This window comes from Amblyomma mixtum, chromosome 3 (assembly GCF_055824585.1).
Source record: "Amblyomma mixtum isolate Tamu chromosome 3, ASM5582458v1, whole genome shotgun sequence".
NCBI lineage: Eukaryota > Metazoa > Arthropoda > Arachnida > Ixodida > Ixodidae > Amblyomma > Amblyomma mixtum.
This window is the reverse complement of record NC_143014.1, coordinates 418,526,780-418,549,155: the sequence shown is the minus strand read 5'-3', so window position 1 is coordinate 418,549,155 and position 22,376 is coordinate 418,526,780. Positions and strand designations below refer to the sequence as shown.

The following is a 22,376-nucleotide window of genomic DNA, read 5'->3' as shown; positions in this document are numbered from 1 at the left end:
TTAGCGCACATACGCTTGGAATACCGGCTTCGTTGCAGCCACCTTAAGGTGATTCTTACGCTCGTCATCGACGCCATCGTCACCGCTCGTGACGCACTGGCTGAGAACTACAATTCGAGTGCGTGCTAAAACAAGCTGCTCGTATTTCTCGGAACAATCTGAACTCGAAAACACAGTTGCTTCTATCGGCTTCCATGTGGGCTCTTGCTCAATTGTGAAAGTACACGCGCGAACAAGATGCGGCGAGTGCGAGCCGCTGTTGCGTATCAGCTAAAGTGTGACGCAACTATCGGCGTAGTTTCGTAAAGCAGTTGATATCAAAGTAATCCGCTTGTACGGGTCACAGTTAAGCTCTCAGTTTCATGTAAATCTCCGTCGAGCATGCCCGCGTCAGTCAAAGTAATGCATCGCAGCTGCTCTCAGTCCTACCGCTCACGTCCAACATATCCTTGATATGCACCAGCTTGAGATACGGTGCATTTCTTTGCCCTTTTTGTCGCAATTAGGAGATTTTAGCTGGCAGCAAACGAAATTTCATTCCGTCAACAGCGTCGTCTGCGCCGTCGTCTGCTCCGTCGTCTGCTAGGACATCCGGGGCACCCTGGGTGATGGGATCACAGGATCGCAGCTTCTACAAAAGTCAAGTCAACAAAAGTATTTAAAAGTGCTTTAGTGTTCACACTTAATAAAAAAATCAAGATTATTTTTGTTCTAAACATAATTTAAATATTAGTAGTAAAAAAGCGCATTTTAGTTGCAGTTTTTCAACGACGCAAAAACAAGGGCAAAGCCGCTTCCGCCGGCGCCATGGCATACGTGCGTTGTTTCACGTTTTGTGTTATTTGGCTTTTCATGGCATTGTTTGAGTGTTTGTGCGGCGGACATGTGTGAAGAACAGAAGCGTGTTTTGGAAGCCAACGACGAGTATTACGCCCAGTCAACATCGGTGTGTTTGGACGGGCAAAGCCATGAAGAAAGGCAGCGCTACGACGCCTTGTCACCTGGAAAGGCAATGAAGACGACGGCGTGGTTTTACTAAGCCTGGATGAGCTGCATGATCGGTGAGTCCCGTCAACGCTTCTCTATTACTGATCTGTATTCGCACGCGTTATTAGTGTGCGGCTATATAGGGATGGCAGTGGAGACAGTCTGCGTGCGGTTGCCTCAGCTATAATGCGTTGCCAGAAAAGCACGGGCATATAGCCTGCGTGATAAGTGTTGCTTCATAGTCTATTTCTGCGTTTAGTACTCAGGTGCCGTGGTAAATAAAAATGCCACCAGAGATCACAGCAGAGTTATGCGGTCGCTTGGCAGCGCTGCGAAAAACTACAATGTTTACTACATTCAACTGGCATGGATTTGTACAGCGTAGAAGACGACGATCAGTGCCGCGGGTGAGAGCGCTTTTGCTTGGACAGCTGACAACAGGCAAGGGAACTGACAACGGGCGATTTTGCTCGCGGCTGGTACCCATCGGGTGGATTTGTGCTATTTAGAAGATTATTATGAGCGGCAGTGCTGCGCGATGAAGCACTCGCGCTAGGCGAACTGCGAATAGACGCCGGATGATTTTGCTCGGTGTTGGTGCTAATCGGATCAGTGCTTCTTAATATTCGTCATGCAAATTTTTTCGAAGACAGTGATCGCATGTGGAAGGCTGGCGCAGATTTACTAGTCATTTGTAAACTTTTTATCTGTGCTTCCCCATTGGAACAGAATTTGGCAATATTATGTCAGTTAGGTCGTTCTTGTGTCTTCCCTGAACTGTAGGCGTCCATGCTTCCTCTCCTTCAGGGCACTGAACTTTTGGGGATGCAACTGCACACTTATTTGGGATTTCAAGCTTTTTGCTGTATGCCTCGCTTATGCGGCCCGCTTTCAGGTCGTTCGCAATTGGTGATGGTTTGTTATTCATTTTCACTTTCTCTTATTTATTCTTGGTTGACTGCCGGCAGCAGTTCTCGGCGCTCGGAACTGTTCCCAGGCACGGAACCCTACCCACAGACCTCCCTGCACCACACTCACCAGTGTTCTTCGGTATTTTTTTTTCTCTTGCCCCTACTTCCATTGCCACTCGACAAATGTTTTGCTGTTTTTATTTGTGTGCAGATTTGTTAAATGCACTGCTAATTTTCGTATCATGCTCAGTTGTGACGTGAGATATTGGGCTCCTTGCTATTGAATTCATGCCTTTTCCATTCTCTCTTCTCATTTATGCAAGGTAAACTGGTCGACTGGTTGATACGTTCAATTTAAGAATACATTAGATGCTGGTGCAAGGCACCCTAATAGTAATTAACTAAAGCCTGCGCATGCTATATTCGAATAGTTGGGCTCTTTTCATCATGCATAAAAATAAAGCGGTATTCCAGCCAGCTCATCTTTCATTGTGGTTATGACAGTCATGTAAATGTACTCAAAGAATGTGTATGGGTGTTTCACATACAATCTCCTTATCTATTTTGTCATGGGCCACCTCATTGCTTTTTGTGTTCCTATATTAATACCTTATTTTAGTTTCTGAAGCAGTCGACAGTCTGTTTTGTTGTCATTCATGACATTGTCACTGGCACTGACAGCTGTTGGTTGGGACGTATTTATCTGCAGTTGCCAGCTGCCAGCATCTGCTGGGCCATGCGTGCTTCCTGCCTTCAGCTGTGCCATCCCTCCAAGCCATTCATGGTAATTTTCTTTTTCAGTTACGCGTACCTTACCTGCCTGTTTTGAAAAATATTTTCAACATAGGCTCACTGCTGTGTTTAAAAATGCATGCAGAACTCTACATGCACTTTACAGCAGTACCTCAGCTTATTACATGAACTGCAAATTTGTACGAAATATAGCCGCACATGTAGCTCTTGACACTGCGCTGTTATTATAAAGCTGAGCCTGCTTCAGGTGCAGTGACTATTCCACACCTGTTGCCTTTTATGCATGTGTGTCCTCTAAAAGGGCCAAAATGTTCGTTTATCTTTTAAAAACGTTGTGCTGTACAATAATACTTTAATGGTATTTCTTGCTTGTACACTGAAATGTCAGTCAGTAAAGTAACATTGTATGATGACACCAAATCTTGCGTGGCATAGCATCCTTGCAGTGTACTTGGCAAGCTCCTGTCAGCGCAGATGTATTGCTGGTTTATTGCTGTAGCATGTGGTTTTACTGTACAGTTTGTACCTCTACGTTCTTGAAAGTATCCTTGAAAAATTTAAAATTGGTTTTTGAGGCAAGTAAGTGACAGAGTAACTGTCTCACATCTTGATAAGCACCTGAACCATGATGCAAGGGAAGGGATAAAGGAGGGAGTTAAAGAAGAAAAGAGGTGCCGTAGCAGAGGGCTGCAGAATAATTTTGGCCACCTGGGGATCTTTATCCTGCACTGACATCAAACAGCATGCAGTTTAGCCTGTGTTCACTTGGGCCCGCATAAAAAAAACGAGCAGACCTTCTTAGAACTAACATTTCATTGCACCAGCTACTTTGTAGTTTTGACTGCAGTGACCTGAAATCAACGGTTGTTTACTTTGCACAACCCACATACCCTGAACAAGATGTGATGATGCTAGACGAGGTGACCCTCTCTGCATAGCAGCAGGTTGGTTCAGGAAATGCGAAGACTCATGGAGAACCGCTCAGTTATATTTGATTTCATGTTATTGTAGTATTAGTGGTGAGTTGTAGTATAAGTGATGAATTCTTGCAAATGATTGAGGACATCAGTACTCAGTGTGAAAATGAGAGCTAAATCAATACTTAATAATCAGGAAAGAGGCCATTTTATGAAATGCAGTAAGGTACTGGAAGTCGAAACAGAACACACCTCGGCCAGGTCATGCACAGATATAGAGCATTTGAAAGAAATGGTTGGGAGAATAAGAAAGGGGTTTATTGCCTTAGGCATGCACTCAGAAGTTACGAGCAGCACCTTGCAGTATGCTCAAAAAGAAATTTTAAACTGCTTTGCCTTTGCTAAGCTGTCGGGAAAAGTGGGGTACGCTATAAAAGGCTTAAAATTGAGAACAGTGCGCTGAACCACTCAGGAAAATCATAGGGTTAATGATAAGAGATTGGGAGAGAACTGAGTTGGTTGGAAATAAATGCGAATTAAAATCTGAGCGGGAATCATAAATGGACATAGGCAGGACATACATTTTTTAAAGAAGCTGGCTATCCTTTTGGATAGTGGAGTGGTTACTCACAGCAGGAAATTGTGCTCTTGCCTTCATTTTATGGACATATGCTTTGTGTCTTACATCTCTTGGCCTGCCATAGGCAGCATATGCTCATAATAAATTTTTACCTGTCTAATTATGTGGCATAGGGAGAATTGAATTATATAACCTCATCAATGCACACCCTCTCTGAAGTGAACTTTGTCAGCCCCGTCAGTCACCACATTGATGCATGTCACCCCAAATGGGAGCCGTCATGGTGGCTGAGTGGTTATTGTACTTGGCTGCTGACCCGGAAGAGGCAGGTTCGATTCCAGCCAGTTTTGATTCCAGCTGTACTATTCTCATTTCAATGGAGACGAAATGCTACAGGCCTAGGTACCGTGTGATGTCAGCACACCTAAAGAATTTTCCAGTCCTCTACAATAGCGCCCTGTATAGCCTGCGCCGCTTTGTGGCATTAAACCCTTTAAAACCAAGTAAAGTAATGGATACATTATTTCCAAAAATTGTTTATTATTTTCTAAACGTTAACAATTTTCTGCACCTGTTTTCCTTCGTCTTTCCCTCTTATTTCCTTCCTCATGTTGAGTAACAGGTCAGTGATTTTAAGTGCCAGCTAAATATTTTGTTCATTTCATTAGTAAACTTTCTCTGTCTCTCTCTATTGCTTTGCTTTTTGTATCGGCAGTATAGTATTATGCAGAAATATGTCAAGCTTAGATCCAAGAGATATGGCCTAGATTTTAAGTTCTATAGTCAACCACACATTACTTATTACGCTATCGAGGCTTTTTTTTTTGGCATGTGCTACCTGGTACAGAACTGATGTGGCCTACAGCGGTAAATATCGTTTGAATGTGCATAAATTGAATAGGAAGGCAAATTTCCCATTTGCCTATGTAAATAGATTGGGCAATCATCATGTGCTCACAAAGCTCATAAACTTTTCTGTTTCCAAAACTTTCTGTAAAAGGCGCTGACTCACTGAAATACACTACAGTTACTTTTGCCTAATCCTGATATTATTTACTGAAGATTGGTTTGAGGGAAAGTCCACTGAGCTCGAATGAGTGCACGGCAGCTTGTCTTTGTCCAAAGTATTTGGAGAATAATGAATTTTGTTACCTGGCAGAGATAAAGCAAGGATGGCAGTGTTTTGTAATGTCCACAGGGAATTCTTCCAAAGCCCAGTATGCATGTAATTCCTTTCTTTTTGTGCAACATAAAACGTCTTCCCTTTACACTCATGGTTGAAACAAAATGCTGAATACTTCACCACTCAAAAAATGAAGGCCATTGTGCTGCTCTACAAAATATCAGGCTGCAGCGGTTGTTGCGAGGCAAATTCACAAGGTTGTCATCATCATCAGCCTGACTACACCCACTGCACGGCAGAGGCCTCTCCCATGTCTCTCCAATTAACCCTGTCCTTTGCCAGTTGTGGCCACCGTATCCCCACAAACTTCTTAATCACATCCGCCCGCCTAACTTTCTGCTGCCCCCTGCTACATTTGCCTTCTCTTGGAATCCACTCCATCACTCTTAAGGACCACTGGTTATCTTGCCTTTGCATTACATCTCCTGCCCAAGCCCATTTCTTCCAAATAACCCACGTTTTTTTCGCACCTATTTGTCAGGCTCCGCGTTTTTTTCTTACCTCTTCGTCAAGCTGCGAGCCACTTGCACGCTCTACAAACCTATTTAAATTACATTATCCAGCATTGTTGCCATGGAGTGTGTAGTGCTAAAACAAAAAATAATACAATAGCTTATGATCTGCTAGAGCAACACAATTCCAAGAGTTTGAGAAGGGCAGTGGGAGAACTAGCAAGGCGGGATAGCAAAATTCGACAAGCAGCGGACAGGGATCCTTGTAGAGGACAGGCAAATTGGAGACTTCTGGAAGGGGCTGTAGACTTAAGTGCACCTAGCTCGCCTTGTGATGCAGTGTATAGGGCCCTTTGTTTTTGAGTAAAACTGGTTTCTTCTTATTGTTGCATTCCAGAAAGATTCATCAAGATTGGGTTAAACCCATTTTCACGTGCAAATGTGCCTGTAAGAAAGTGTAGATTGATAATGCATGAAGCTAAAGAACCACTGGGGTGTAGTGGATACGTCTCGTATTTCTTCGTAGCTATATTGTTTAAACAGTGCTGGCTATTTTAATTCCTTTTTATTGCTCGTCGAGTTGCATAAAATTTTAGGATAAATTGAAAACTGCAGGTAGGTTTAATTTGTGGGGTTTAAAAGGGGGAGATAAACACGTTCTCCCCGTTTAACCGCGGCTGACTCAGTTCAAAACCGCGCGGACCCCACCCCGTGGTCGCGTACGCTACTGAGCGCACGCCGACCACGGCGGGCCTTGCTCTGCGGGAACAAAGGAACGACACACTGGCCGACACAAACAAGGCATTTATTGCTATACCAACAATAACGCCAGCTAGCAACAAAATACACTGAGGAATCTAGGATGTCCGACTCACCAGCACGGCTACGAGCGAACGTCCGCCCACGCTAGGGCAAAGGGAAGCTCCGAGGCCGAGCGGGACGGGCTCGGCGGGAGTAAGTTCCGACCGAGGGGCGCCCGTCGACGAAGAGCGAAGCTGCGTGCGAAACGTCCGTTCGCTTCCCGTTGCCGAGGGAGAAGAGAGCTAGCCTTCCCCTGCGCGCGAGCGACCAAACACGCCATCCGTGGCGCTGCTGTCGCTGCGACGCGAGCGCCCTCCCCTGTTAGCTAGAGTAACCAAACTAAAGGGAGTGCTTTTCGGGGGCAGCTAACAACAGTGGGGTGCAGTGCGGGAAAGTGAACGCAGGGGACGAAGGCGTCCCCACATCCCCCCAACCTTAAATAGACCCACGCGCCTGCAAGTTACATGCTATGGAGGAGTCTCCTGGTCTTCATGCACTTGAGGCAGGTCGTGCAGCGGAGGTCACGCCGACAGAGTGCACGCAGTCTTCCGCGGTATTCCGAAGGCGGCGTGGAGGTCTCCGCTGGGACGACTCGCATGGCCCGCGGACTAAGTGCCCGCAGGCCCGCGAAGAGGAGGGCCGGTTGACCACCGCAGGCCAAGATTCCGCAGTAGTCGCCAGGGCAACAGCAGCCAGAGGTGGCTGCTGTCTGGTCTCGCCACAGCTGCCCCGGATGGATGCGGCGAACAGGATACAGGCCGCTCCGTCGCAGCAGGCGGCAGCGAGACGATGTGCACAGGACAGCAAGCCGCAGTGGCTCCGCTGGATCTGAAAGATTGCCAAAACACACTCCGCATGCCTTTAACGTAGGTCACGGGAGGGGAAACGGCGTACACAAAGGCCTGGTGGCTCAATGCTCAACTCGCTAGCAAAACGTGTCGGGCGGCTGTGCAACGCAAAGTTCGAGTGAACAAAGCCCTTTCTTGAGTTGAACGAGAATGCTCGGTTCATGCGAGGTTAAAAAAAAAACAGGCGGCCAGCAAAGTGCGCCCCCTCTCAACACCACGGTCCGGTGGTCGTGTCACTTTTGACATGGCGCAGGCAGCTATGAATAGCCTTAGGCCTCACTACCATAGTGGCGGTCGACGACCCCCAACAAAAGAAAGACCCGAAACGGGTTTCGTGCGCGCAGCCGCGAGGAGACATCAGCGTTGTGGGGTGGTCCTCCCCGCTCACTGCACAAAGCAGCTGCTGAGTGATCGGCGCCCACCGTATCGGACGGTGTCGGAACGCCCGGTGCCGAGCTGCAATACCAGCGAGCTCGTAACTGCACCCGTGGCCCCAGGCCACCCGGCTCCCAGAGCCGCGACTCCCAGAGTCGAAAAAGAGACAGCGAGAAAATATATACAGAAAACTCGGACCACCCACGCGGCTTCCGTACTCACTCGCTTCGGGCTCGGCAACTCCGCGGGCGCTAGGCCTCGCGCTCCCTCGATGCGGACCAAGTGGTTCTTGAAGAAACTCCAGGAAGAAAACTTCACAAAAAAAACATGCTGAGCATGTCGAAAAGTTCAAACATGCTGCAGCGCAATACACCTCGCACTCAAGAAAGCATGCCGCAGGTCCTAGCGATCAAAATTCACTCTAGGCCTAGCACTCGTCAAGTCCGGACAAAGAGCGTTCCTCGAACCGAACAGACTGTCGTCCAATGTTCCAAGAGCAGGCCCCACGTTGGGCTGCCAGATGTGGGGTTTAAAAGGGGGAGATAAACACGTTCTCCCCGTTTAACCGCGGCTGACTCAGTTCAAAACCGCGCGGACCCCACCCCGTGGTCGCGTACGCTACTGAGCGCACGCCGACCACGGCGGGCCTTGCTCTGCGGGAACAAAGGAACGACACACTGGCCGACACAAACAAGGCATTTATTGGTATACCAACAATAACGCCAGCTAGCAACAAAATACACTGAGGAATCTAGGATGTCCGACTCACCAGCACGGCTACGAGCGAACGTCCGCCCACGCTAGGGCAAAGGGAAGCTCCGAGGCCGAGCGGGACGGGCTCGGCGGGAGTAAGTTCCGACCGAGGGGCGCCCGTCGACGAAGAGCGAAGCTGCGAGCGAAACGTCCGTTCGCTTCCCGTTGCCGAGGGAGAAGAGAGCTAGCCTTCCCCTGCGCGCGAGCGACCAAACACGCCATCCGTGGCGCTGCTGTCGCTGCGACGCGAGCGCCCTCCCCTGTTAGCTAGAGTAACCAAACTAAAGGGAGTGCTTTTCGGGGGCAGCTAACAGTGGGGTGCAGTGCGGGAAAGTGAACGCAGGGGACGAAGGCGTCCCCACAAATTACAATAATTATACCCGTATTTATGAAGCTCTGTTCGAAGAGAGGTCCACATTTTGTGTGCATGCTTTGAATTTGATTATTTTCACACTGCAAAATGGAGGACAGGTCTGCTGTGCGAGTTTTTTTGCAATGAAGCGAGAGCAACTGGTGCGGAATGCCTGTTACTGTGTCGCCCTGCCAATATTTCTAGAACCCCTGGGACCACTGAGCTTGTGAGTATCTATGACTCAAAAGCTCGGAGCTGATTGCCCGTTCCGAGGTTGTCTGTATTAACCGGTGCAAGGCCAAGGGCTCATAGCTAACAAGCATATGACACCATAGAACTAGATGCAGTCAGGCTGGGACTGTGCAGTATGTCAGTGTTAACGAGGTCGTGATAAACGAGGTTTACTCTGCGAAGCTAGTGTGAAATAATAATTGTTCTTATGGAAAATATCGTTTTTTCTTAGTCATTGCAGCAATGCAAGAATATCAAATCTGATATCTCTCACTCATCACTCTATGTTTCAGTTTCAAGGGACCAAGAGTTGCGTGGAAGTCGGGCAAGCCACAAAGTTGCGTGCGGCTTGAGCCAGCAACCAGGAGCAGGCTGGGAATTTGCGAATTGCCAGTGGTATTCACTCAGTCAAGCAGGCTTTACTGTAAGTACAGTGTTTTCGCCATAGCATTTCTTTGAAAAGTACACATTGAGCTTGAATAGGACAAGCTGTCGGTCTAGTTGGTGCTGATCTTTTGTGGTTGACAGAGCTTAGAAACACAGACTGGGGTCAGAAAGAAAGAATATGAGGGCACAGGTGCTGACTACAGATTTATTCCAGAATCACCGAAACACTGCATATATAACCAAAACACAGGCGCCAACAGGTGGCAATTTTATGCACTCGTAACAAGTAAGTGATATGGCCAATAGTGGGAAAACAACACAAACTAGAAACAGAAACCAAGACTATAGAGCAGGGAAGGATGAAACCATAACAAGGTTAAAGGAATAGTTTTAAGCAAGTCAATTTTAAGACCACCAGCACGTGAAACAGTGGAAGGGTTTGACCAAAATTTTTAAGTACTGGTCTGATAACACGGAACTAAAAGACTACATGCAAACACAGATCAAGGGCAGTGAAATAAAAGTAAAATGGCAAGGAAAAACATGCCGTGAAAAGAAAATGGTGATTGGGCAAGCAAACAAGAATTGGTCTACAAAGGTGAAGTGAGCTAAAAAACTGAAAGAATAAAAGGAGAATAAATGCACATGAGCAACAAAGGTGAAGCCAAGAATTAACATGGCTAAAGGAGGAAGATGAGCTACTGTAAAAATGAGAGAGATAAAATATCAAAATATGAAATTCAATTAGTAATAAAGATAAAAGCAAACAAAAACACGAAAATAGAGGAGTTGGCAGAAAAGTCAAGGCATGCAAGATGTTTATAAAACCAGGGCTAGGTCAAACAGATCCTGAAGAAAGGCAATCTTTTTTTCCGAGGGTGTTCTTGCCCATTAATCCTCGAGCCTCAAAATCCCGGCGGCTCCCACCAGTTTGTCATTTCAGCTTATTCTGGTGCTTTTTTAACACAATGGCACTTTTTTGAACACGGGTAGCATGGCTTTTTTCGGTCACAGTTTTGGCAATGGACTTGCAGATTTAGAAGGACGTGCTTGTAGGCCAGTTGGTTGGTAATCGTTACAAAAACCGCAAAACAGGATGGGACAAAGGCAGGCGAAACACAAGGTGGTACGACAACTGAACATTTATTGAAGAAATGAGTGCTCATATGGATCAGTTGCGCGTGTAATCTGCAAACAATCGTTGCAAAAACAACCTAGGGAGGGAAACAAATTCTAATTCTTTCTGAAAAATGGACACAGAAGGCATGCTATCCCACCTATCTGGCTTCGACCTCAGGATGGCAACAGCCTTGAGAATTTCTTTCCAACTGGCCCTTTATTCATCCAATAATAATGTGCAGTTCAGTTTAGGTTAACAGTCTTTACAACTGGGACAGTGGACAGGCAGGCAAGGTCGTCCGGGCCTACCCAAGGAATGCTAATACTCTTGCAAGGGAGTGTTTCACCATCTACCAATTTGGCCGGTATAAAATCGACCACAGCTGAGAGGAATCGTGTACACCACCCCCGTTGCACATGGCATGAGGCATTCAAAAAGTACCGCCAACGGGCATGTTGTACAAGATTCCCCTCAGCTGTGGCCAGTTTTATATCGTCCAAAGTGGTAGATGTTTACACATTTCTTTGCAAGAGTATGCGTGTTCCTTGAGTAGACCCGGAGGCATTTGCCGTCCCACTCACTGTCTCATTGTAGACTGCTATCCCAAACTGAACTGCACACAGATTATTGGATGAAGAAAGGAGCAGTTGGAAAGAGAAATTCTCGAGGCTGTTGCCATCTTGAGGTCGGAGCCAGATAAGTGTGTCAGCACGCCTACTGTGTTCATTTTTCAGGAAAATTAGCGTTTCTGTCTGTGTTTCCCCCGGTTGTTTTTGTTTCGTTTTTGAGCAGGTGATTGTAATATTTGCTCAGCTCTATGGTTGCCATTGAATTTTTTGCCTCTTTACGATTGTTTGCAGATTACACACGTGACTTGTCTATATAAGCACTGCTGTTCAATAAATTTTCAGTTGTCAGTACGGCCTTGTGTTGTCACCTGCCTCTGTGTGATAGTTTTGTGGTTTTGCTCTTTCCGACTGGCAGATTCCCGAGAAATGTACCCGATAAATCAATCTTATGCTCCCTTATCCTTTCATTGATGCCAATGTATACCTTGCCGCAAGACAAAAGGATTGATTAAATGCCCTCCGTGCATGGCGCTAAGGGTTTTCTGTGCTGCGTGGTGCAGCGTCTTTTTTTTTATTTAGGATTCCGCAATTGCAATAGGTGCTAGGGGGTCAGAAAAGGCAATGTCTACTCCTGCTTTCTCTCCGATTTTCTGAAGGTTCTGTGAAGTTTACCTTTAGAAAAATCGAGAGATAGAGTAGATGCTTTTTTTGCTGCCGCCGCCCCCCCCCATCACCTATCACACCTCTCTAGGATCGTCAATGAAAAAGAAAAAAGAAACAGGCTGCACTGCATTGCACAGAAACCCTTAGTCGCATGCACAAGAAGTGCTTTCTCAATCCCTTTTTCTTGCTGCAAGGTATAAATTGGCATCAATGGAAGGCTAAGAGAGCATTACACTGATTTATCGGGTACATCTCTTAGGTACCTGCAAGTCCACTGCTGATAATGGGACGCAAAAAAGCCATGCTGCCCAAAGTTCGAGAAAGCCACTGTGTTAATAGAGCCCTGTAATAAGCTGACGCAATGCAATGGTGGAAGCCGCAGAGATTTTCAGGCTCCAGGGTGAATGTAAAGAACACGCTTGGTTTCACTCGGAGGATTGCCTTTCTTTGTGGACGTACTTGATCTAGCCGTGGTTCTACATGTGTGTTACATGCCTTGCCTCTTCCGCCAACTTCCCTCTTTTGGTGTTTTTCCTTGATTTTTGCCTTCATACTGGTTATTGAATTTCACTTTTTTTATATTTTATCTCTCGGCTTCACTGTACGTCATCTTCCACTTTTAACCATCTTAACTGTTGGCTTCACCTTTGTGGCTCATGCGCGTTTTTATTCCCTTTTTATCCTTTTAATTTTTAGCAGACTTCACCTTCGCTTGTTGCTCAATTCTCGTTTGCTTACCCAATCACCATTTTGCTTCTATTGCGTGTTTTTTCTTGCCATTTCTCCTTCATTTTTTTTTCACTGCGCTTGGTCTGTGTTTGTGCATAAGGTTTTTTAGTTCCATTTTATAAGACCAGTTCTTAAATATTCTTTTGGTCAAACCTATCCACTGTTGGCAGTCTTTTAAAAATGACTTGCTTATAAATTTTTCTCTCACCTTGTTCTGGTTTTATCCTGTGCTGTGTCCTCTGGTTTTTGCTTCTAGCTTTTGTTGTTTTTCCACTACTTCTCATACCACTTCTTGTTACCACGAGTGCATAAATCGCTGCGTGTTGGTGCCTGTGGTGTGGGTATTTATGCAGTATGTCGGCAGTTCTGGAAAAAGTTTAGGTTCAGTGCCTGTGCCATCGTCTTTTTTGTTTCTGTCCCTTGTCTGAGTGCTGTCAACCACAATCGGTGCATTGAGCTGACTGCTCTGCAGCCACCCATGTGTATGCAATGAAGTGGCTTCAAGAGTAATGAAGTACACAAAAAGTTGATTGCTTAAAATTTCTGGTATGTTTTTTAGGAAAACATTTGGCATTTAAAGGGATAAGAGTGCTCTGAAAACCTAAAAAAGTTAGTATGTGCTTCTTGGAGCCTTTCCTCAAATTTCACATCACCTTGTAGCGTGATGCAAGACATTCAAGTTGTTACCCACAGTTTACTTTTTTGTTGCCCACTTATTGGCTGCCACCTTCTTTGGGAGGCAGTGTCATGGGGTTTGGGAGACAATCTGATTCCTGTGTGTTGGCCTGAAGTGCAAGCTTTTGGATGTGGGGAGCAGGTTCACGGTGCCAACTTTTAGCTGTAACTACAGTTTGGCCATGACTGTTAGTCCTTTTCTGTGATGCAGTGTCATTTATGTAATGCATAATTTGATGATGAAGCAGTCTCAGGGGTTGCGGTGCTCAGCTGTTGACTTCAAAGACACAGGATCGATCCTGGCCGCGGCAGTCGCATTCTGATGGAGACAAAATGCTGGAAGCCTGTGTACTGTGCGATGTCTGTGCACGTAAAAGAACCCCACGTGGATGAAATTATCAGAGCCCTTCACTCTGGCATCCCTCATAGCCTGACTCGGGACATTAAACCCCATAAATCCAAATCCATTTTCGTACTTCTCAGCTTCGCCGCTGGCCTCTGCAGGCCAGCGAAACCTCCCACAAGTTGACGAACGGCAGTTTTTACACCATTCGTAAATGCCTACATAGACACTACATCATTGGTGGCAAAGGTTGCCAGATGTGCAAGCGTTTCCTGTAGTTTTTCTCTGTTGCTTTCGTCAGGCAGCTTGCAAAAGATGTTTTACTAGGCTAATAAACGGTGAGGTTCTTTGTGTTCTTAAGGTGGTGCAGCATGATAAAACAGACACTTAATAGCTATGCCATGCTTTTTTGTAGCCAAAGGCAATTTTTCGCCTTATTCTCGTCTTCATTTGCCGTTCATGCTTTCTTGAGGGACGGCAGTTGGAAGAAGGTCTCTAGAGCAGCTCCTTGTCTGAAGAAATGCCGAGTGGCATTCTTCAATCCTAACTGCCCATCAAATGGAAGAGCAGTTGTTTTCTCCACTCCACAGAGTGGAGACGGAGTATCGAGTTGAGGCGCACTTCTGAATTCGGCGGTTAGCCTTTCATAGGCAGCAGAGATGTGCAGTAAACTTTATTCGCTGTTAATCTTCCAGATAAACACTAAATCCTCCTCATTCCTCATCAGTGCACACACTGTGTAAGAAACTTTGTCACTCCATTTGTCACCACTTTGATGTATGCCATCCCTAATTCAGGGGCTGTATAATCTTTGAAATTTTGTTGAAATTGCTTGAAAACCTTTGCAATTTCCTGCACCTCTCTTTTTCCCCCAAGTCCCAAACCTATGCAGAGTGCAAGTGGGTTTTTAAACTCCAGCTAAATTTTGTTATTCATCAAAGGGCTTTTCTCTCTACTGCTTTGCTGGGTGTATCTGAAGTATAATATTATGCACCAGTGTGTGAAGCTTTGTTCCCAGAGCTATTAGCCCGAGGTAGTAATTTTAGAGCATTGTGTTGTGTTCTGAGCCTGGTTGCGTTTTAAGCCTCAGAGTTGTGCTGATTCCGCGGATAGAACCCATGATGGCAGCCTCCAATGCAGCAGTGTATCCCAGTAGTTGCCATGGGAGCCGAGGTGGTTACATAATGGAATAAAATAATAGCAGGTGGCAGTGTGATGCTCGAGCACCACAGCTCGAAACTAAACTATATCGATCGGTATATGTATATCTGTCTGGCAGGCATTAAAGTCTGGCTGCTTAGTCTCGACATTCGTGTAAAATTTGTGTGTGAACCGTTTGGCATGAATGTACCAGATGGTGTCATACGATTCAGCCTGTCGTGCAGCATAAACTTACTAGTTAAGTTAGAGCCTATCTCGCAGCACGGATTCGAACTGACAACCTATGTTAGGTGTATGAATGCTCGTTATTCGATCACTGCCTCAGCATCTCATTTTTTATATTCAACCACACTAACATTACTTATTACCCCATCTGTGCAGATTCCTTCTGGCACTATTTGAAGCTGAAGGGTTGCTCAGCTGAGGATCTCCAAAAGCGCCACAAGAAGGTCCCGCGCTACCTGGCACAAAAGTGCTGTGACCTGTGGCAGTAAGTAGCTGTTCAAGCCAATAGTCTCTTGTTATATGCATGAATAGATTGGGTAAGCTCATGTGCTTACAAAACTCGTAAACTTGACTGTATTTCCTAACTGTCTGTATGGTACACTTAGGCACTGGAATAACCTGCAAATCTCACTGGAATTTGCCTACTATAGTGAGATACTGCTTTACCCAAGTTCTGCTTAAGGGTAGTCGACTACTCAGATGACGCACAGAAGATTATATTTATTAAGATTAAGATTATAGTCACCTCTTTCATTGAATGTGTGTTTGTTTTTTTTTTAAATGCGTCATTGCTAACCTTATAATTGGAGTATTTTACCGTCCTCCTGACATGCGTGACGGTTTTGCTGGAGAATTGCATCGCATATTAGGTGAAGTGTGTGCACGTTTCCCGAATTCTATTTTACTCATTCTCGGTGACTTTAATTTTCCCAACATTAGCTGGGATATGTTGTCTGCCCCTCCTAGTGACAAAGAAGCCCATGCCTTCATACAGACGTGTCTCGACTTTTCGTTATCTCAAATTATCTCTCAACCTACTCGGTCATCGGTGCATTCCTCAAACATTCTGGACCTCTTCCTAGCCAGTGACCCAAATATTTGTTCAGATATCATTCATTATTAAGGCCTTTCCGATCACGACATTATCACCGGGCACATCAACTATCTGCTCAGCGAAAGAACAACTGTTCCAAAAAAGATAAGATGCTACAACAGGGCTAACTTTCACAAAATGAACTCCGAATTAACCACCTTCTCAGTGCAATACCTTTCTGATTGGTCCTCTCATTCTGTTAAGGAAAACTGGATGTTGTTCAAAACTACACTTACTAACCTCATCAATGATTGCATTCCTCTTATATCGATAAAGTGCAACCCAAGTGTACCCTGGTTTGATCTCAGGCTTCGTAGAGTTAATAATAAGAAAAAACGTCTGTACAGACAAGCCAAAGCGCATCGAACTACTCATTCCCTTGAAAGGTATAAGCAAAGCGATAAAGAATACCAAGTATTACTAAAAAAAACCCGCAGGGAATTCTTCAGCAATGTTTTGCCAACAATCATCACCAATAACCCACGTAGATTCTGGCGCGTTATTAATCCCCGCAGCTCTGATGACGTTATCCTTACTGACTCGAATAACACTCCAATTCCTGCACCCGAATGTGCTCAGATGTTTCTTTCAGCATTTTCATCCGTATTTACTTTAGAAGACATCGCTACAGCTCCCATCCTAGATCAATTTCTTGAGGTTTCTATGCCCAATTAGTTATTAATGACGAAGGAATTAAATCCCTCCTGAATAATGTTAAACTAACTTCTAGCTCTGATCCTCTGGGCTTTAACAACAAGATTCTTAAAAAACATTTCTGAGAGCATTTATCCAGTACTATTGTCATCACTCTTTTCTCAGTCATTATCAACTGGATCGATTTCTAGCGATTGGCGCATAGCTAAAGTAATACCCATATTCAAATCTGGTGACCACTCTAATCCTCTCAACTATCGTCCAATATCCTTAACTAGCTCCATATCTAAGCTAATGGAACATGTTGTTTACACTAATATTATCAGCTATCTTGAGCACCACAACATCATATTCAAATACCAGCATGGATTTCGAAGGGGTTTCTCATGTGACACTCAACTTTCCGGCTTCACTTACGACCTCTTTTCATCAATAGACGCAGGCAAACAAGTCGATGCGCTATTCCTTGACTTTTCTAAAGCATTTGACCGGGTCCCCCATTTCAGACTTTTGCTCAAACTAACCCACTTGAACATTCATTCCGATGTTATTGCCTGGGTTAAAGCTTTTCTTGCATGCCGATCTCAGTTCATTTCTGTCAATAATCATCTTTCGTCCTCCTCACCCGTTTCGTCCGGTGTTCCCCAGGGTAGCGTTTTGGGTCCTTTACTTTTTCTAATCTTCATAAATGACTTACCCGCCTGCGTATCATCCAAAATCAGATTATTCGCTGATGATTGTGTTATATACCGTAGCATTTCTAACGACTCTGACCGCCAATCTGCAAACTGATTTAGATTCCATTAGTAAGTGGTGTTCTTCTTGGTTAATCACCCTTAATTCCTCTAAAACTAAACTTGTCTCTTTCACTCGCAAGTCTTGTCGCATCCCAACATCTTACTCTCCTTAATAACCCGGTTGAACTTTCTACTTCCTACAAGTATTTGGGACTACACCTTCAGTCTAATTTAACATGGAATTACCATCTTAGCCATATTCTTGCAGCTGCTAACCGCTCTCTGGGTCTTGTTGCGACGCAAGGTAGCAGATCCCACCGCTGCCACCAGTTGTTGGGACGCAAGGTAGCAGATCCCACCGCTGCCACCAGTTGTTGTGGTGGCGAGGTAGCGTGGCTGGGATGAGGAACGTCTGAATCTTCGCAGTTGGCGATTACAAAAACAAGCAGATTTAATGGCAGGAAACTAAGACACTTATTTACAAAAATTTACAAAGGAATCATAAGTTTAAGAGTTCATAGCGTCGAGCGTCTGGATGAGCCTGATACCCAAGGCTCAGAGCCACTGGATGAACCTATTACCGTAGGTCCAGAGCCACACTGGATGAACCTATTACCGAAGGTCCAGAGCGTTCGTGCCCACTTTGGTCGCAGGTTATATAGCCCAAGACTCCGCCCCTGCACCAGGCGACATTCCATCGCGACACAAAAGATCGGCACCAGCACGTCACTGCCAACTAAGACACCTGCTTAGAGCCCGCACGTGGGAACTGGCGAGTCCGCATTCCTAAGTCCGCAGTCCGCAGTCCGCATTCCAATAGCATTGTGTCGTGTTGACGTCACAGCCGCAGCTGCGCAGGCTTCCTCTGATTCGTTCCGGGTTTTTTTTTCAAGACGAGGGACACCCTTTCTTCTCCTGTCGTCGGTTGCTTCTTGAAGGGGAGGTCGTTTTCGCCGAGCCGAGTGTGGGAAGAGCCTCATTGGCCACTTCCCAGAAAGTCACCCTTTTCTGTGAGGTCATCGTGGGGTCAAGTTGAAGTCAAACGACCCGTCAAAATTGCCGCTACGTTGAATCTCCCTTTGTTTCATCTCGGGTCTCAAGATGGGTCGTAACAGTCTTCTAAAACGTAACCTTAAACAAGCGCCTTTCCACCTGAAAAAACTAGCATATGTTACCTTAATACGGCCTAAAATCGAATATGCGTCGGCCATCTGGGACCCGGATCAAGCATACCTTATTGATGACTTGGAATCTTTGCAAAACCGTGCCGTTAGATTCATCTTTTCTGATTATTCTCGTCATACTAGCGTCACCGCACTAAAGGCTCGCGCCGAACTTGATACGTTATCACATCGCCGCAAACTATCACGCTTGACCCTTTTCCATAAACTTTACCATCTTGTTCTGCTCCATGACGATTTTTTTCAATCACCTGAATCGTTTTTTCCACGTCGCGACCACCCGCTGAAAGTTAAACGCATATCATGCCACACTTCTTCGTTTGCTAACTCTTTCATACCACGTACTATAGTCGACTGGAATAATCTTCCATCACACATCGCTTCTGAACGGGATCTTAATAAGTTTCAGGACCTTCTTACCCAAATGTCTGTTTAGCTTCACTAATTGATTGTACCACATGCTGCATTCAGCTTTTTTGTTATTTTGTTTTGTTCCTGCGGTTGTTATGCGTCTAAAACACTATCTGTTCTTTTTTTTCTGTAAATTACAATGTATACTACAGGTTTTTGTTTATTTCTTTTGTTTTCTACATGTGCTTTCTGTTCTTATGTATAGCACATTGGCGCTTGCTCAATATTATTTTGTGTTGCGTGTCATTGCTCCCCCCTATGTAATACCCTCGATTGAGGGTCTTTAGGGGTTTATTGAATAAATTGAATAAATAAATTATTGAATAAATGAACCAGACTGTTACAGCACTTATGGACCACATTAGCAGACGGATAAAAGCAAGGATCAGGAGTGTTTTGTAGTGTTCACGGGGCATTATTGAAGATAGCATCCTTGTGATTATTTTCTGGTCATCTAAAGTAAACTATCTTCCCTTTGCGCTCATGTTTTGAGACTGTTCTGAGACGGCGCGCAGCCAGGCTTTTCAGCATGGAAGAGGCGGCTTTAGACAAGGCAGGCGAGCGCTCTGTTCCTGCACGTTATGTAGATGTCGGATGAATCTCGAAAAAATTATATGAACGACGCGCCAGGAATATGACTACTCCAACCCTTCGGAGATGTGCAGCGCACAGTATACGGCCGTGCCAGCGACATGTCTTTCTGTTCAAACTTTCTCTAGAACCGCTGTCACTACGCAGAAGCAGGTAGCAGTATCTATCTGTACTAAGAATTCGTATCTTAAAGGAAAAAAGAAAGCGCAATGTTCACCTTTGGCACGATATCTGCAGTGATGTGCGTTCTGCCGGCTGACAGTACACCGCTTGCTTGGCGTTGTAGGCCTAACCTGTGCTTTACTCAAGCTGTAGCGGGAAGCGCTTTTGAACTAGCCACCAGTGATCACAGAAATGTCTACTTTTTTTACCGCCTCTACAATAACTTTATGGTGGTTTATTTCCCCAACGTCTTCGTAAGTCAAGCGCGCGGAAAAACGGGCCAGGCGGACCGCCTCGCACTGATAGATGCGGGTTGCATGCACGGACTCAGTCTGAGCCGTTGGCAGAACCGTCATTACAGGTCATGATGCACTTGGTCACACGTTGCATGCACGTCTGCATCTTGATTTCTTGGTTGACGTCACTTCTGTGATGTCAGCTTGGTTGACGTCACTTCTGTGACGTCAGCTTGGTTGACGTCACTTCTGTCAATAAAGTGCTCTGCATGCCAATGTCTCACCCATTCCGGACGGTTCCCACCAGCCATCGTATGAAGCGGGGTGTGCATATTCTTCAGTTGTATAATTGAGGCTTTTAATGCATTATTCCTATGGGTTTACGTCGGGCCCGTGCCAATTTGATGTTAAATGTGGATCGTTGCATGAAAAGGGAATGCATAATCAAGATTCCACTATGACTTTTGTAACATTTGCATGCGTTTGTTGTGTATGCATACTATATATATCACTGTTCTTTTTCTTCACCTAGGACAGTCTGAACAAGAGAGACCTGCTGAAGAAAAATTCTGTATATATGTAATAAATAGTCAATTTGCTCCAAATGAGGTGTTTTTGTGCCTGGCTGTACTGCAGGAATGCATGGAATGTTCAGAGTGAGACTGGTGCTCTGTAGCTGCATATTAATTGACAAATAAAGCGTACTTAGTAATGACTACAGGAATACAACACACTACACAAATGCACTACAGAAGGCAGACTACAGAGATACGACACTACAGAATTATGTCACTACAGAAGACAGACTACAGAAATACTACACTACAGAAGACAGACTACAGAAATACTACACTACAGAAGACAGACTACAGAAATACGACACTACAGACTACAGAAGACAGACTACACAAATACTACATGCCCAAAATACGACAGACTACAGAAGTTTTCTGTCGTAAATTCCTGTAGTGCGTTTTGACTGGGCGAAGTTGCCCGCCCATTGCATTTCAAGTTCTGGTAGTGAGCCGATGTTCAAAGACATGAACATTCTGGGCAAGAGTAAAAACAAAATAGCCCGTGAACTTTTAGAAGCATTCCACATCAAAGGAAAAGGCGACAATTGTGTTAGCGATACCTCTGTCACCTTATCTGATAGGGAAAGGAATTTTTTTCGTTGCTTTTTCTGACCTATGCATGCTTGACTCGTCATCCCTTTCTTTTTTCTTTCTTCTTCCCTCGCCCCTTTCTTTATTGCGCGTGTGAATACTGCATACATATGCTGTTGTGGAAGCAATAAATTCAGTTGATAGTTTGCACTCTATCTGTCATCTTCTGCTCCTTCCTATGTACGTTTTTAGTGTGCGCAACGCCATCCCAATAAAGACTGCTAGTCGACCGATAAGCTTGGTAATGTATAGGGCATGTGTGCTCCGTGGACTGGGACAAAACCCACTCGTGAGGCACTGCATACCTTCAGCTTGCGAAACCAGGCGCGCTACTGCACACATTTATGTTGGTTCTTATTATGCCTGCAGTCCATTTCTGTGAGCATATAAGCTTCGCACTCAAAAAATCTGCGGAACAAATGCGATGTTACATGTGAGCGGTGCTGAACCAACGTGTACCAGTGCGCTGTTTCATCGCGCATGCGGCATCGGAAGGCAGCAACTGTGCAAGGACTCCGTCATTTGTGGGCGCGATTTACAGATTGACGCCGAAATAACAAAGTGAAACGACAAAACCGCTGAACAAAGAGGTACAGTGGTGAGCAGCCCTGTCTAGAGCGCTCGGGCGGTGCACTTCCTTGAAAACAAATCCAGATTTTGGGGCAGCCTCTAGGGTCCAGCTGCAACGCTTGCACGGAAGTAGCGCCAGATAGCCTCGTAAACAAAGCAGGCACGAAAACTTTGCCCTGTAATGAGGGGCTGCACTCTAATTTCGGTTTTTGTTACCAAGTGCGCACTGCTCAAGCGCTCTAGACAAGGCTGCTCACCACTGTACATTTTGTTGGCATTGCAATCCAGTCTCTTTCGACGCGATTAAGCATGCAGCGTTCTCGACACATAAGCCACATGGGGTCGAGCCCTCAACAACGTACACAGCAAAAACAGCGCATCACTTATTAAACCTCATTTTGAAGGAACCACAAAGCTCAAATGGGGAGGGTCGATAAAGGACGAAGATACAAGCGCCGTCCCCCGTCCACTGTCCCACCTCGCGCTATGTTACCCCTTCAAAACGAACGCCACTCCAGTAAACCAACTTGCCACCCGACTCATAAAACGCCTTAGCACTCGTTTACTGCAAAATGAGAGATAGGTGTAGTAGCGACAGCTTGGCTTGATATATATACATATAACAACAACTTTATTTCTTAGCAAATAAAATGAAGGGTCTGCAGGGTCAATTCAGCCTCTCCAGCTGGACGGCAGTTGTAGTCTGTCGGCGACCTCTACACTGTCGTCGTCGCCCTGGACTGCACGCCGGAGTCCGAACTGACGGGAACAGCTTCCCA

The 22,376-nt window shown here is 45.4% G+C and overlaps 1 protein-coding gene across 2 annotated transcripts; it reads left to right on the top strand.

Moving 5' to 3' along the window:
- Positions 1–804: 804 nt before the first annotated feature.
- LOC149357817 (uncharacterized) lies at positions 805–20,466 on the top strand. 2 transcript variants are annotated; one of them, XM_089584951.1, is made up of 6 exons: positions 805–1,061; positions 1,959–2,037; positions 2,608–2,682; positions 9,437–9,567; positions 15,172–15,280; positions 20,394–20,466. In XM_089584951.1, exons 1-6 carry the CDS (start codon positions 1,046–1,048, stop codon positions 20,401–20,403), a joined length of 420 nt encoding a protein of 139 aa, XP_089441077.1. In that variant the 5' UTR covers positions 805–1,045; the 3' UTR covers positions 20,404–20,466. The 2 variants fall into 2 exon arrangements, with proteins under 2 accessions (XP_089441077.1, XP_089441076.1); XM_089584950.1 differs by having other exon boundaries at positions 1,956–2,037.
- The last annotated feature ends 1,910 nt before the right edge of the window (positions 20,467–22,376 follow it).

Coding starts and splice junctions, on each gene's coding strand:
- LOC149357817 (XM_089584950.1), top strand. Junction 2,038..2,607: donor ACACTCACCAGTGTTCTTCG/GTATTTTTTTTT, acceptor ATTTATCTGCAG/TTGCCAGCTGCCAGCATCTG. Junction 2,683..9,436: donor ATCCCTCCAAGCCATTCATG/GTAATTTTCTTT, acceptor TCTATGTTTCAG/TTTCAAGGGACCAAGAGTTG.